This window comes from Brachionichthys hirsutus, chromosome 1 (genome assembly GCF_040956055.1).
Source record: "Brachionichthys hirsutus isolate HB-005 chromosome 1, CSIRO-AGI_Bhir_v1, whole genome shotgun sequence".
Taxonomy (NCBI): Eukaryota; Metazoa; Chordata; class Actinopteri; order Lophiiformes; family Brachionichthyidae; genus Brachionichthys; species Brachionichthys hirsutus.
The window spans coordinates 6097208-6114782 of NC_090897.1; the positions used below are offsets into that span (position 1 = coordinate 6097208).

At 40.3% G+C, this 17575-nt stretch overlaps 1 protein-coding gene across 1 annotated transcript in view; it reads right to left on the bottom strand.

Moving 5' to 3' along the window:
* ush2a (Usher syndrome 2A (autosomal recessive, mild)) overlaps positions 1 to 13613 on the bottom strand; it is a 129835-nt gene extending 116222 nt beyond the window's left edge. The window contains exons 1-6 of the mRNA XM_068741852.1: positions 13548 to 13613; positions 12491 to 12705; positions 10585 to 10806; positions 7826 to 7919; positions 495 to 690; positions 56 to 183 (exon numbers count right to left, since the gene is read on the bottom strand). Of these exons, the coding sequence (XP_068597953.1) occupies positions 56 to 183; positions 495 to 690; positions 7826 to 7919; positions 10585 to 10806; positions 12491 to 12705; positions 13548 to 13598 (906 nt within the window). The 5' untranslated portion in view covers positions 13599 to 13613. The remainder of the gene's footprint in view (positions 1 to 55; positions 184 to 494; positions 691 to 7825; positions 7920 to 10584; positions 10807 to 12490; positions 12706 to 13547) is intronic.
* Positions 13614 to 17575: the final 3962 nt, after the last annotated feature.

The following is a 17575-nucleotide window of genomic DNA, read 5'->3' on the forward strand; positions in this document are numbered from 1 at the left end:
TCAGCAAAACTGAAATGACCAGGGTTGTATTGGTCATCGATGGTTTGCTGTGTACCTGGGCACACGTGCTGGCATTGAGTGTTCCAGCTATGTGGCAGTTGCAGGGTCGACAGACATCACGTGAAGAAGGATCAGATTCCTGGAGCCTGAAAAATCCAGCGATGCACAACTCACAGTTGTGCCCTGATGTGAAAGAGACAGAAAGAGGGTGAGATGAAGAGCAATGAAGTTGAATGATCAAGCAGAAACAGGGATCAAAATACCAAAATAATTAAATAAATAATATGTTTTTGTTTCAACCAAATGGGGAAAGTGGGCAAGGAGACTTCATGACATCCTCCAAATGATGGATGCCATCACTTCTAGTCAGTTTAATAACAGAACACTTCCTTACACTTTCTCTTTGCCATCGCTGAGGTGGTCAAAAGTAATAATTATACCAGCGTCCAGACAGGGAAAAGACAATCAGCTAACTTATGTTGCCAACGGTGTACCCGTGGTGTTGTGCATGCACTTGTCACAGACTCCGCCTCCTCCTCGATAGTGCTCATCTGGTTGGTCGTCAGCTGCAACATCGTAATGGCAGGAGAGGGCGTGACCGTGACACTGGCAAGAACGGCAGTTCATAGGCTGGAGCTGGTCACCTGACTTGAAGGGCTTGTCGTTGTAGAGGGGCAGGCAGTGCTGGCACTGCAGAAAACAGTTACATACCGTGTATAAATACAGACGTATATCACTCTAATCATGCCCTTTTATTTAGTATGGATATGCTGCTATTCTATTCCATATATTCCATTGGATTAGAGACCGAGCTACATAACAGCCCTAATACATGAGCATTTTGGTTGTTTCTGGAAGGAATCAGATGACTAATAAGGAGTGACTGTTAACAGGCAGAAAGCTCAAACAGGCCCGCTTTCTTGTCAAAATAAACATACCAAGGTGTTGGGGAGGAAAAAATATAAAAAATGTATTTTTGTGTAACAGGGAGCAGCAGAGGCGAGAAGCAGCAAGAACAAGGCCTTTGATTTTGTTCAGCAGTCAGTACGAATTATGGTGGACAAGGGGAGCATCAAATGGCTGGATTAAAAATGTATTAAAAAACACAGGAGTTCCTCCCATGTGTGACACATAGACCTGCACCGGGCCCATTATGTATGACATACAGAGGAGGGGGGGAAGATAGAAGGACTGGGAGATGGGGAATAGGGAGGGGGCCTCCAATATTGTAGAGAAAGGGGAGAGGAGGAAGGGAAAACTGCAGGAAATGGATGCAAAGAGAAATGAGAAAATTACTGTTTGAGCAAGAAAAAGAAGATAAAGAGAGGGGGTGATTAAATCGCCGATACAATGAATGGTTGTATGTAAAGAAGACTAAAGTGTAGTGACAATACACTGTGGTGTTGATCGTGTTTTTATGTAATGCTTGACTAAAATGCATCGTGTAGTGTGCATCATTCAGGACTAACAAATGTTTCAAATCCATTTCCTTCACAATCGAGGACTGACATTGTTCTTCTTCACCACCTTTACTGGCACATTATATAATATAATTAATTATTTTAGGTATTTCCCCTCATACTTTACAAGCAACTGAGACAGCCTCTTAATCTAACACTATTTCAGAATTGTACGGCCCCCAGTAGACAAACATGATCAAATTCACAAGCAACATTTTGAAAGCCGAAGGAAAATACGGACTCTGCTCATTTACAGGGACATTTTTGGACAATCACACTTCAGAAGGAACAACAACTGAAGAGCTCTCATCTCTGGACATTTGTAAGTCCGGAGCTCTGTTCCCAGTCGGGTGATTATTAACAGGATCTAATAAAGCAGCAAGAGATTCTCTGGAGACGTAACGGGTACGTCCACATACTGATGCATGAAAGACAAGAGGGGGAAAAAAAAAAGTGTTAGAAGACCTGCACACTAACACACAGGAGCATCTGTCTTGGGATATGTAATTCCACAAGAGTGCATGCATGCATGTTCCTGTTTGTTGTGTCTGTCATGTTGTTTGGCTTGGGTTCTGTCGGATGTCAAAGCTACAGTAGCTACCTGCCTCTCTGTGTCCATGCTGCTTCCCCCCTTTTGACCATCTGTCTTTGTGGTTACCTGCCTATCTCTGGCTCTGTCCCCGAAAACATTTCTCACAGCAAAGGCGCTTTTCTTTTGACGTTCCGAACCGAAAGCTCTCACTACATCTCACTCTACATCTCATCCGTTGGGGATAACGTGAAGAGCGATACGTGGCAAGTTCTCTCCCATCGCTCCTTCTCATTCTTCTTTCGTCTCCTCCCTCTTCCCACCCTCGCATTCTCTTCTGTGTTCTCTGAAATCTCTGAACGTCTCTTCCTTTCCTCACGTTGTTTCCCTCTGTCTCAACCGTCCCCCCAACTGCTGGTTCTCATAGCCATGGAGAATATGTGAGCAGGAAATATTACCATACCAAATTAAAGGGAGAGTTTTTTTTTTCTTCCATCTCTTTTCTTTTCATTCAACATTGCGTTACCTTCCCTCTCTCAGCCTGCTAATTAGTCGAGGGACCAGTGTTTGGGAGTTAAAAGAAAACTGCATTCTCCTCTCCATATAAAAGGTTTTGATGGCTCACCATCATCTGCAAAAAGGAGGCAAACAGTATAGATTGATTGTATATAGTTTAAACTGTGTTTCTGCAAAGCGTCTGCGGGAATATACTCTCGCTAACAAGAACCTTAGAAATAAAGCTATTCCATTTGTTTTGCTGATATGAGGGCATCTCTCTCAGGACATCCCCATAGTCTGACTATAAATAAAATATATGTTATGACTTTTATTTCAGAACATGTTCTCAGGGCAAATTGAGAACTTGAGAACAAAGTCGGTAATTTCGCACTGGAAAAACAATCTCCGATATCTTGTGAGCAGCCTGACAAATATTTACAAGCGTGTCTCAAACCATTAAAGAACATGTGTGTGTCTCTCTATTTGGTGGTCTGTGCTGCAGCTTATTTTATTTTATGAATGTTTGGACAAAACCTGCTGAGTGAGGAATCTATACTAATGGATATCTGGACATTCACATGGCTTGTCACAAGCGTCTGTGTGTGTCTGCGTTTGTATACGCTATTCCACTGGGGAAACTCATCTTATCCTGAAGGCCATGACCAATTTCACGCTCTCACTCCAAAGGTCGTGCCCCTGACGCTAGTGTGTGAGCATGTTTGTGTGTACATGGTGGTGTTGTGTGTACCTGACGCTAACCCAGTTAACCCCAGCGTAGGTGAAAATCTGCTGCTGTGGCAAACTTTAGCAACAGAGGCCCTGGACAACGCTACTTAACGTCACCAGCCATCAACATCCATCACACAGATGCAAACACAGAAACACACACATGCAGTGTCTGTTACATATGCATGTGACATGCACACGTCAAAGAGAAAAACACGAGGAATGACATCTACATTCGAAAGCTAGCATATCGAAATTGTCACTGCTTGAGTCACGTAAAAAAAAAGAGGCACATTCAAATGAGCCTCCAGCTGCACACAGCCTGATGCAACTATCAGTGGGACATAAATACTTTACTGCCTGCAAAGGCAGTCCTGATTCTTGATGTCCGCGATGCAGAAGGTGTGGTCTCATTATGTGCTGCAAGTGTCCTCGCTGTCACACCACAGGACCGAAGACATTGCTTTAATGTGTAGTTATATCTGCACAGACTAAATCACATACTGGTACATGCTGCCTTAAATCAGGGCGGGGGGTGCATTTAGGAATCATATAATTTTAATGCTGTGACAATACCAGGCAATCTTAAATTTCCAAAAAAGGCTGTTCTGAACCTTCAAATGACAAAGACTCCAGAAAACAACAGAAAACGCAGCGTGTGACATGATGTAAAATTACACAGTATGATATAGCTTTCAGACATGACTGAATCCATCAGCCGAGGAGAAGCGTATAGAGACAGAGCGGCAGAATGAGAGATCAGGTCTGACACAGAGTGCACATAAGAAAGAATGAAAAGAACGAGTGAGAAAGTGGGAGAGAGTGTGTGCGCATTTGTGTGCATTTATATTTAAATGTGTGCGTGAGAGTTTAAGTGTGTGTCTTCCAAAGCCCCGTTGATCATCTTGACACATGTCTGAGCATTTCTGTCACTTTAATGTCACTGTGGAAATTCTGCAGATTAGTACAACATCCGTCACGGTCCTAGGCCGATCCAAGTCAACAGAACGCATGCAATATTAAACGCTAATATTCCCCACAGCCTTTTATGCTCCAGTATTACAGACAGAAGAAAGGTTCTGCATATTCACTCAGAAAGATGACATGGACAGGTTTGGGGAAAAGTGCACACGCGCACATACATGGATGATCACACAAAAATACTACACAGCCACATTTTCACATACTCCTTTATACACTGTTCATCAGTACATTATTAAATTACATAAAGAAAGCTAAAGATTGCATTCTGTTCTCAACTTACTGGTTATTTTGTGTTGTATTTTGATTAGCATTTTAATTTCCATTATTACTCTGCTTTTATTAAAATTTATTCAGGTATTCATATATGAAATAAATGAATATATATATATATATATATAAATATTATGGCATGCCGTTCAGGAACTTATTATATATATATATCAAAAGTGCTGGAATATATGGACCGAACTATGAAAAGTCTGAGAATATGGACCGAACTCTGGAATATATATACGAAAAGTCTGAGAATATGGACCGAACTATGAAAAGTCTGAGAATATGGACCGAACTCTGGAATATATATACGAAAAGTCTGAGAATATGGACCGAACTCTGGAATATATATTTTGATATATATATTCAGACATTTTCATAAATATATTCAGACATTTTCATATATATATTCAGACATTTTCATAAATATATTCAGACATTTTCATATATATATTCAGACATTTTCATAAATATATTCAGACATTTTCATATATATATTCAGACATTTTCATATATATATTCAGACATTTTCATAAATATATTCAGACATTTTCATATATATATTCAGACATTTTCATATATATATTCAGACATTTTCATATATATATTCAGACATTTTCATAAATATATTCAGACTTTTTTCGGTGCACGGGAATATATATTTGAAAGCCGCGGTGTAGTGGTTGGGGTTCCGCGCTCACACCCCAGTCGCGCCCGTTCGGTTCCCGGTCGGGCAGCCAGATCGATCTTGTGTCATAAATGGAGTCAGCTCGAAATCTAGTGCCGGCAATTCTCAATGCGGAGATAATGAACGCCCTGAAACAAACCCGCAAGGGCTTTTTTGAAACGCTCCTCTTAGACAGGATGTTTGACTGTATTTGTAGTGTGATGCATGCTGTGGGTGTCCGTCTGACGCGCGACAAGTCACGTGATGGCTGGCGTGCCGACAGCTGATCGTCACGCCCCCTCGCTGGCCAAACTGTTCTGACCTGATACGGCACTTGACAGGTCACGTGACGGGGTCGAGGCTGCCTGCCCCGGAACATGCATAGCGCCGTTCTGGCTTTATACGGCGCTATGCATGTTCCGCCGTATAAAGCCAGAACGGCTTTATGCACGGCGATATGCATGTTCCGGGGCAGGCAGCCTCGACCCCATCACGCGACCCGTCAAGTGCCGTATAAAGCCAGAACGGCGCTATGCATGTTCCGGGGCAGGCAGCCTCGACCCCATCACGGACACTTATAGCATGTATTACAGTACAAGTACAATCAAACATCATATCTAAGAGGAGCATTTCAAAAAAGCCCTCGCAGATCTGTTTCAGGGCGTTCATTATCTCCTCATTGAGAATTGCCGGCACTAGATTTCGAGCTGACTCGCTCAGTGATGACGCAAGATCGCAGCTGCGCCGTGATGATGATGAATATATTTATTAGATAGAATGTATTTATTAGATAGAATGTTAGAGTACACGTACAGTCAGACAGCAGCATGTCTTACAGTACAAATATCCTGTCGAAGTGGAGGATTTCAAAGAAGCGCCCGTGGATTTGTTTCCGTTGAAAGTCATAAACTAGTTTGCCCGACCGGGAATCGAACAGGGGCAACAGGGGTGTGAGTGCGGAGCCCTAACCGCTACACCGCGGCTTTCAAATATATATTCCCGTGCACCGAAAAAAGTCTGAATATATTTATGAAAATGTCTGAATATATATATGAAAATGTCTGAATATATTTATGAAAATGTCTGAATATATATATGAAAATGTCTGAATATATTTATGAAAATGTCTGAATATATATATGAAAATGTCTGAATATATTTATGAAAATGTCTGAATATATATATCAAAATATATATTCCAGAGTTCGGTCCATATTCTCAGACTTTTCATAGTTCGGTCCATATTCTCAGACTTTTCGTATATATATTCCAGAGTTCGGTCCATATTCTCAGACTTTTCATAGTTCGGTCCATATTCTCAGACTTTTCGTATATATATTCCAGAGTTCGGTCCATATTCTCAGACTTTTCATAGTTCGGTCCATATATTCCAGCACTTTTGATATATATATATAATAAGTTCCTGAACGGCATGCCATAAAATATATACCGGTATATATATAGTAAAAGTGAGGACAAAGGACGAAAATAAGGAATGGAAAAAATTAAGCAAACAGGAATGAATTAAATACTCTGAAAGAGAAGCAATAAAGTGTGAGGGGGAGGAGAATGAAATGAAGCGAAAGACAAACACAGAGAGAAAGAGCTGATTACAGATGCATGGTGAGGGAATGTCATTGTTCTAGTCGATTTGAGACATTATTTAAACTGACCCCGGAGAGAAAGTACGAGAGAACAAGAGAGATTGACAAAGAGATGTGGATGGAGGTGGAACAGACACGTAGAAAAGAGAATAGGAGATGGACAGAGACGCTCAACATTCATCTGGATTATGACATGTGCGTTTGTGTACCGGTATGTGTGTGTCTAGAAATGCTTAGTGTGATAACTTTTATTTTAGCATGCAGTTCAACTTCTGGAGAAAAACGGCAGTATAAAGTTGTGTGTAGGAGGATGTTTGTTTTTTTGAGTTGAGCGTGAACAAGACAAGCAATTGAACGTCTGCTGGTTGACAGCTGTACTTCTCTATTGATGTCCTCTGTAGTCCCTGTCAGGAACACATGCGCGGGCGCGCGCACACACACGCACACACACAAAGACAGAGGTGTATGAATGATATATAAGGATTGAATAATGCAGGCTGTCCTGTACAGCAGTGAGGGTGGGTGGAAGTGGGGGGCGGGGGAAGGCACACTGAATTTTTCACTGCTGACCGACTGGAGGCTTTGTTGGTCTTGGTCAGGGTTGGTGCTTAACACGAGATGAAGCAGAAAGCGAGAAATAAAACACTAAAATGAAACCAAGCAAAATGAAGGAGGACAAAATTGCTTAATGGAAAAGAGATTGCAATAAATTTGCGTGTGTACAGTTTATTAATGAAGGCCGCTCCATGCTGTTAGGAAGGAAACTGCTTAATTAAGACTATGAAGAGATTTCCCCCAGAGGGGATTCCTCGCTGCTAAGTGTGCATGCGTATGTGTTTATATGCTTGAATGTGATGTGAGCCGTGTGCTGCTCAACACTTGGATCTAATACTAATATCAATAACTGGGAATAAAATAACCTTAGAAAGCAAAACAGTGTGCCGTATTTGTGCACCTCTAATACAATAGGTTCACAACACACATGTGAAACACCAGGGCAGGTTTCTGGCAATATAAACTCAAGTGTTCTAAAAATGAGGAGCATTAGTAAATGCTTTTACAGGTTTTTGAGGATGTCACTCACATTGTTTCCCTCTGTGTGGCTCTCAGGTAGACACAGGCAGTGGTAGGGCGTCACAGCGGTATCACAGTGATCAGCATGGCCATGACACTCACACCTGGTCAAGACATAGTTGAAGAACAACATGATTGGAACAACTGCGGGCAAAAAGAAAAGCAAACAGCATCACAAAGGGTCTTTCTTCCTCAAAGTTACTATTTTCAGCTCAAAATCCTGTGTGCAAGGCACCTGTCTTTCATGTGCTTCACTGGGCCGTATTTAGTTAAATGTATCAGTGATACAGATCTAACAGGTCTAAAGAGACCACTGAAGGGACTGACGTGGACATACTGGAGAGTCTTCTTATTCTTATTTTATTTAATTATTATGTGATACCTGGAATTAATCTCAATACCTCATATCTGTCGTCTCGTGACCCTAACCCTATTAGTTTGGGGGGGGGGGGGTTATCGTTATTTAAGAATTCTCTCCTTCTCTTGAGGGAGTAAATGCCTGAATGTTGCCTTCAAAAGTTCCACACATGGCCATGTATTCCAGCTGTTTTCATATTGCAGCCTGCTGTATCTGGGTGGGGTCTGCATGTGATTCTGACTGAAAAAGTGCATTACCTTGTGAATCTTAGAGACTAGAGATGTGTGGGACATATTTGGACTGATGCTGGAAAGCATGGTGTATTATATTGTAACATGAAAAGATACTGTTAATTGTTTAAATACCATTACCATCGTCATCAAAGTACCCTCGCTAAGAAGAACTCGCAATCTGCAATAATTCCCGAGTCACTGTTTTAAAGTATGGAAGGGATCCTTTTCAGAATGTGTTATCTAAATATCTAGCTAACTATATGATTACCGTACTATAGGATATATAAATATCCTATAGTAATGTAGTATGAATTCCATATTCCATTGGACAATCATGTCAAATGGACATGATTGCAGACATACAATTTTACATGCCTTATAAAGAATCAAGAAAGAAGAGATGGACAGCTGGAATAAGAATGAAAGGGGAAGACAAGGAAGGATGACGAATGCAGCGATAAGATTTGATTAGCGCTAAATCTCAGTTTCTCCTACTTCACTGTAACAAGCTACTAATTAAAACAGCTTAGAGGGAGGGGAAGGGAGAGAGAGAGAGAAGAGTTAGAAATGATTGCCTCCTGCATAATCCTATAATTACCACAGTCACACAAAACACTCTGTCAGTTTAATGAAGAGATGTGTTCAGTTATTCCCAGAAAGCTCCGCCAGAACTGAACAGACGGTGTCAAAATATTTTTCTAGGTGTTGAACTATGCTCACGTATTTTTAACAGATCAATGCTGAAAAGATCAAGTGTGTCTTCCAGTTAATTACGTTGGTTAAATACAGTTTAAAATGTGACTGGAATGACTGTAAATGAGCAAAACGTGGTTGTTCTTTTACAATAATTCCCGTAGTGACATTGGTGACAGTAATTGGTATATGATATTACTTGGTAATATCTGAAGACACTTGTGTTAATTTTCATGCCAGAAGTCTAGATTATCTATAATCTATATATGCTAATCAATATATTTCACAATATTAAAGTTATATTTGGCAATAATTGAGTTGTAGAAATTCAAATTTGTATTGCTTGTGAGCAATTCAATTATTTAAGGATATGTTTACCACAAATTTCGGATTTAATCATGACACCACAATCTTTTGGAAAAATGAGGTTCTCATAGGGGATCTCTATAAATAGGGCCTTTATTTGATAAAATCCATGAACTCTAGCAGCAGAGACCTGAGCTAATAAAATTACATTATAAAATTAGTTACTAAGCATGTTGGCCATTATGAAACATTCTAGTCTTATCCTTTGATGCTTAAACATACTTTGTGTCAGAATACTGGAGATGAAAGGGAACTTCTTTCTGGACAAAGTGAGACTTGTTGTGGGTCTTCCCTTGCCATCTGGGATGAGGTGAACTCTAGTAGTAATGAGTATGGGGTACGGGGTACAACTGTGTTCTATGCTGAAAGATGAATACTACTTCTTATGTTCCATCACCATCTTCATCATGATTGTTCTCCACTATCAGTTTGTTGGGCTCTTCTTCATTGTTGATTGATCCTTTCCTCTCTCTCGTTCTAACTTAACTCTCTCTCTCTATGTAGCCTGATTGAATAGTTCTCCTCCAGATGCATTTGGCCACCCCTTTTTGACACAGTGGATTAGTCCCGTCTGCCATCACTGTCAGGCTTGAAGGACAATATTAAAAAAAGCTGAAAATTCAAAATTTACTGGTAACCGCACTCCTGCACTCATCCACATACCCTCACATACACACTGACAGATAATTCCACCATGGCTACTAGTGAGAGGTGAGATGGGCCTTTCATGTTCCCTCCTGTTTTGCATTTCATTGACTTCTGAGAACACCAAGGCTTCAGTTTTGTATCATCTGGTTTCACAGCCAACAGCTTAATTAAGTCACTCTTCTCATGGTCTGATGTTTTCAGGGGCACCAAGCCACACCTTTCATATTCTCTGTAGTGCTTATTATCAAGCCACACCTTAAGGTCCTATATTTTGTTATGCCACCATGATGCTCAGTAAATGTTACTGGGACATTTGAATGTAAGGAAAAGGCATCAAAATGCCTTTTAACCCAAGTCTCTGTTCATTTGTCAAAATGTGTATCTATGCTTGTTGAGTAAAATTGACTTTGTTAAATTAGGGCAAACCTTTTAACTACTTTAAGTTTTGTATTAAATATTTTTGTTCCTCACCTGCCACTGACGGTGATCTCTTTAATGGCATAATATCTGTGTTGTTGGTTCACCCCAGCAGCACCGGAGTGATACTGCCCTCTGAGGTGTATCCTGACCTGGGTGGCACGTACCATCTTCTGCAGGGCAAGGCTGTTGTAGAAGTCATTATAGCCAGGTCTCAGGTTAGGCTCTGGGGTCAGTACGCTAAATGTGATGTTACCTCCTAAGTAGGGCGTGTCGCTGAAACCCAGAAAAAAGAGAAAGTTCAACAAAATATGTTCATGTTGGCTGAATTTTCTAACAATACGACGATGATCAAGCAACAGCTTGCTGAACACAAATCAGTGATAGTGTACACAATAGTCAACAAGATACATGAAACAGATTAGTTAAACAAGTTGTATGTTTTACGATACAGACGTTTCCACTGCGTCAGTAAAAAGTTCATTTTTCATCTGTAAAATGTCCTGCTTTTAATCTGCCTTCACAAACCAATACCATCTGTATAATTTTCACATTAAAAGCCTTGTAGCAGCAGTTCAGGAGGCTGAAGCCCTTTTTTTCTCAACATCCATTGTTGTAAAACATTTATTATAACATTTTGTCGAAAACTCATTGGCTTGCAAGATTCCAGTTCACACTTGGAATCGAGTGACTGATACCTGGAAGGAAGCTAAAGTTCAGTGGATACAATGAGAAATAAAATCATAATGTATAACAGTCGTCCTGATGAACTGTGGTCCCGTTATTCTCCCATTTCCAACTTGTGTTTGGTTTAATATCCAACTGATCTGACAATATTCAGTGATCCAACCTTAACTACATCCACAAAGAACTTAATGAAAACTTCCATTAAAGGACAACTCAGTACAAGGCACAGTAGTTTTGTTAAACAGACTCGAATTCAATAAGGTGTAACTGCAACTGTTGCGTTTATAATACAACAGGAGAACCACACATACTGTATGCCATTGTATTGTAAAGATACTGAAAGAAACAGCTGGGTTGTTAACCAAAGATCAATTTGTACATTAAATAATGTTGTTCTGGCTCATAATGTTTGTGGTGTTATCTGTGCATGTCGAAAACATTTAAGAATCACTAACAGCACTCCCAGTTCAGTACTCCAACTGACTGGCATGAAAACACCTGAAAGGAATGTGGAACGCCGGCGTTTATCTTGCCAGACACTTCAACGGGCTCAGTGGAGGCAATGCCTCCTGTGGGCTTAAATAAATATTGAGAGAGAAAAGAACACCAGAAATTTTGCCCGATCAAAGACAGTTCTCTTTTTGATGTAATTACCAACCACTAATGTCAGAGTGTTGTGACGTTGCCAATGCAAGGTACAATTGCTCTCATGCCAATTTAACAAATATGTGTAACTGTGCCAGGAAAGGTTGCAAGTGATTTAATTTGTCAGTCAAGTGAAAAATAAGCAATGACTAGATGATCTGTGAACTGTTCATGCCTGTTCCATCTAGTGCCAACCAAGGCCTTGATATAAGTAACTATGCCAAGCTCTAATGTGTGAGATTGTGTTCCAAGTCCAGTTGTCTATCTAGCACCAATCCAGAGCCTGTTGCCGGTCATGTGCCAAGGCACCACCATGAGTGGTTAGCGTCATAAAGAAAGTTACTGTGAGAATGCCAGATGTGTAGAACAGTTATGTGCAGGATATTTGTTTGCTTATAACGCATCATGTGTTGCACGTGTGCAAACATTTGCATGTGAAATTGCACATTTGAATCTTGGTATATGTTCAAATTTATGTCTCTATATAGTCTTGCAAATATTTCCTGCATTAAGTGCTCTACCTGAGAGGCCATGGTCAGTTGAGAATACACAGCAAAGAGAGGAATTTAATTTGGCATTGTCCACATTTTCAAATGCAATGATCACATGTTTGACACAAGGGACTTACGTGGGCAGCTTCAGACAGTTGACAGAATCTGGTGTCAGTAAGGGCCCATTATTCTGCATTTCAAACAAACTGCAATTTCTGGCCATGTACTGCCAGTCCAGCCAGGGCTCATCAGAAGCAGAGCCACTCTCTGGTTCTTCCAGGCCACCCATCCGTCTTTGGATCAGCACTGACTCAGGCAAGAGGCCAACAAACTGAACTATAACATAGAATACCTAGACAGGAGAAGGGAGCAAGTTGTCAGAGATATTGTGTAGAACCAGATTTGCAGTGCAGATACACCTGTACCATGTAATGCAGCCCAAAACGACAGGCAATATATATTATATTAATACCTGCTATTGTTTTACATCACATTATTATTTTTTAATATTAGAAAATACATTTTGCTCACAATTAATTTATGTATACATACAGTATAGATGACATCACATTAAAAGGGTTTACAAAACAGCACATAGACACGTATTGAACCAAATGGACACACACACAAACGAAAAACCATGTGCTTGCTTGTGTGTTAAGTGTTATCTGCTCCACTACAGTGTGGGCTGGGACACTAGGTTACACAGCAGGGAGCACATTAAGCCACCACTGCTGTGCTAACCCACACACATTCCCTAAACTTCAGAAAATGTCTTTTATCTGGGGAGTTGAGTAGAGCTACCACGTCAGGACAGCTCCCAAAATCCTGGCCACACTCAAATACATACTTCAGAGAGAAGAGGGATGAGCCTCTTGACAGCACCATTTTCAACAACGCCTGAATCCAGCAATACCCCCCAACCCCATCTGTCTGTCACGCAGTGTTTAGAAAGAGGAGGACATTACTGTCCATTGCACATACAGGTGCAACAGGATAGATACAGAACAATATTTGAATTGTAGCATTCCAACTGTACACTGCTCTAAGACAGAATTTAGCAGTAAAGTAGCAAACAATGCATGAACAAGTAAAGATATATACATTCATTCAAATTTGTACTGAATGGATGCTCATCATCCTCGTTACTGTACAGTAGAGTAAACTTGGTGGTATGTGTCCATTATCAAATACCTGGTATTGCCCATTAGCCAAATCCAAGGTAATTATGACTCCTTCCTCCATTTCCTGTGCAGTCTTGATCTTAGAAATCCACGTGGTGCCCAGGTCCTGATCATTTAAATAGCTGAGCGGATGGCCATTCACATTGAGTCTTATCACTCTGTCATTGGTGATGTCCTCAACCCCACTGGGAATGCAGTACCTGTTTATAGTGAAGGGTAACATAATCAACTGAAAGGATTATTAAAATACTCAAAAGTTTAAATACATATACTCAACATAAGAAGCTGTGTTACTCTACCTCTCAATTAAAGGGTGGACTCTGGGGTGACTGGGAGGACAGCGACACTCTGACAGGGAATGGAGCTCGGGCAGGACCCATGAGTACAACTCCACTATTTCCCTGTTAAGAGAAGCGGCAGCAAGCCATTTTTGACTATAATGCAAATCTAAAGCAACATGTGCTTCATGGCAAACTGTGATGAAGAATAGACCAGCGTACGAGCGAATGACGGTATGGCCCTTGCGCTGTGTATTGTGCTCTTTCTGTGTGTTCTCTATCCCAGCAGATTATACCTTCTCCACTCTCAACCTGCTGTGGTGAGTATCCGTAGCTGAAATCCATTTGCAATCAGGCCATGGCCTTCAATAGCTCATATTGCCAATGGACAAATCAGCAGTGTGAACTCAATAGTTCAAGTGGCCTTACATTTTGATTAGGACCAGGTTAGAGCTCAGTGACAAGAGTGAGAGCATGGGGATGGTTCAGGGAAAATTAGTTAGATGATTTAGTTAAGAATTGTTAGCGAGATTTTGCTAATTTTATGTTAGATAAAACACTTTTGTGACCCACAGTGCAAGTTCAGGGTCCCTTGCAGTGCAGTTGTGCATGCCCAGTAAGCTCACAGTATAGAGAGTGTGAACATTGTATACCCACATGATGGCAGACTGAGTCTGCCCACTATATGCCTACAGTGTCCCCAGTAGGCATAATGCATGCTTAAAGTATCTTCCTCATTCTCACAGTGTACCTACAGTATGAATGCCTCAAGGGAAAACCACTGTGGACCCGTTAAAACAAACTTGTAAAAACAAATGGTGTCGATGTGGGCACCACATTGTAGGACCCGGAGGGGGGCCACGGTGAACTGCCTACGCAGGGCCCAATTTTAATTCTCCAGTAGCCCCACATGGGATTTACTGATAAGATTTAAGGTCCGTCTAGATGGGCCCTTGATTGAACATTTAGAGCAAAGTGGAAATTTATGGGAATCATTTGAAAACTCAATAATTCATTCTGTCTTATCCCAATCTTGATGAGGAACTTGTAATCTCCAAGTCCTCACTGTGTGCAGTACATCACTGGTAAGCAAAACACTAATTGCCTTGTATTGAATTCTCAGGAAAATCCTCTGGAAGTAGTATGGATCTTAAGATGCAACGATTAGCCTTCCCCCCTTTTTCTTCTAACCATCTTTCCTGTTATCACTACATACTACTCATCTTTGTCTGTCGCTTTAATCAGCATCATCTATTTATGTTTGTCTAATGTTTTTCAGTGTGTTGTCCATGTATTATATATTTGATTCATTTTTATTTATTTTTTGTCATTTTGAGTTACTTCAGCTTCATCATCCACCTCACCTGTTGGTCAGAGTGGCAGGATAAAATCTAAAGTCTTGGATCCATCCAATAAGCTGACTAGACCCTGGAGAGATGAAAAGAGAGGAGAAAGGACCATAAAGACAGTGTTAATGGGTTTATACTGAAGGCATTGAGGGAGAGGATTTCACAGCATTTAGTAGTTTATCTTATCAGTTTCTTGATACCAGTGAAATAAGGTTTGCCTGCAGCTACTAATAACGTCCAAGTTCATGATATAAAGCCAAGCAGGATCAGCAACAGCACGCTGTGGAGAGCAACAAGACTTAGATGAGCATAGTTAATAGTATGGCTAAACAGGTTTGTCCTGGGATAAACAGTCATTACCCAAATCTAAAATATTTTCAATAATAAAATATGTTGCTTCACCGTGGTCAATCATTCTGTTCTCTAGACTTTCACTGCAGCACTTATTGTCCATTGCCCTTCATCTGAAATCATCTACGTTTATACTGACAGCACATTTACCTGACACTTATTTTGAGTAATTCATTCACCATTTGGTCTAGAAGTTAATCTATTAAATGTTTTACCTAAGCACAGGTCACGTCTTTAAAGTGCATATGTGAGTCTCATAACACCAAACGAATATATTTTATTATTATTCAAACCAATGTCATTATTATAACTTTACAGCATATTTTATTGTGCGTGGTGCCAGTTACATTATTAGGGACATGTTCAACTCCATTTTGATAGATAAACAGCTCATTATTTATTCGGTCCAAAAGAGCTGCATTTAGCGTCTTTATTATTTATAGCTCCTTTGGCCGTATATCGAATTGAATTAATCAACACAATCTCCCAATCTTTCAATAAACCTGTTGTGACTACATCTGGAGGATTGCTGTTCAAACAGTGCCACTTTACTTTGGTAAGACACAGGTATGCTGTCTTTGGTCCATTGATGCTCTACCTCCCATCTCACAATCCTCTGTCAACCCCAAGAAGAAGAAGAAGTTTTCCAAGGAAACTTTTCTTTTCCATATTCTGATCCAAAAATAGAGTAATCACTTTTTTGAGTGACAAAATTATTTCAGGAGGGAAAAAAGAGAATTGTAATATAGTTTGATGAAAAAAGGACATGCATAAAGGTAAAGGATGTTGGACAAGAGATGCTACTTATATAAGACTCAAAAAGTTTCAACTATACACTGACATCTCAAAATTATAAACAGCATCAGGACAGACGTGTGGATACTGGACACAAGAAAATCCGTGCAACGCATTAAGAACATGGTTAAGTAACAGACACAGCCCCACATACGATACGGTACACGGACAATGCTGGACAGAACATAAGAGACTCACACAGATGTTGAATGCTGGTCCAAAAAGATGAGTCATTTAGTGTCCAACAAACTTCTGGCTACTTTAACAGCAACTCTCAGAAGACAGATAAAGGTCTCTAAGCATTGACAGAACCCCTTCCATGTCTAGGTTTGTCCGTGTGTCTGTTTTAGAGGCTTACTGTGTCTATTCCAAAAAAAAAAAAGAACAATCCTTTCTCCAGAGAGAGAGTTTGCGTGTGTTTGCATGGGTGTGTATTTGCATTTGAGAGAAGCTTCCCGATGTTTGGCCCAACTACAATGTGAGCACGTGTGTGCTTTGAACAGGGGGAGGGAGGCTGGGGTTTGTGTGTAAAACGGAGAAGAGTGTTATGGGATGTAAGTGTGTTATAACAGTGTGTGGTTGTGCAGCCTTAGGCTTTGGCTCAGGATTTCTTTAGCGTGTGGAAATGGGATTATGCCTTCCTCTGAAAAGCACTCTAGCCATTGTTACTGGGATGATGCAAGGTATAAGCTTTAATTCTCTCTTCTCTGTGTAGGTCTCTTCTGTTTGTCATTTCCTGTTATCAATAGCTTTAAGTATATTTATTCGTATTTAATTTGATAATCTTTCTCTCTTTCCTGGCTTATTCTTAAATTGATGTTACTGGTCTATTTGTAGTTGTAACTCTTTAGTCTTGGTTAATTTTTGGGGAACCCATGGTTAATAGTGCTCACAGCAACAGTGATACATGACAAATGTCTTGGAATTCAGGAGGCAGCGCATGCCAATCATCCAGTAAGGATAAATTAATTACACGTACGCTTTCACACAGCGTGTGTTTCTGCTATAAGCAAAGGTAAACCTGTTTCATGAAGCACAATATATAAACCCGGCATTAACAGGGCATAGTAAGAAGAATTGTTGCAGTGAATGTAAAGACATAAAGCTCACTTTCCCAAAGATGTCACTGATGTTGCTGCTTTTAATACGGCTGCATTTAAACAACTTTCGAGCATGAAAACACAAAATGACCCCTTGGTGATTTGAATGAGAAAGTTCTGTTTCTAGTCACCAGAATCCCCTCTGAAAACATTAATGTAATCAAT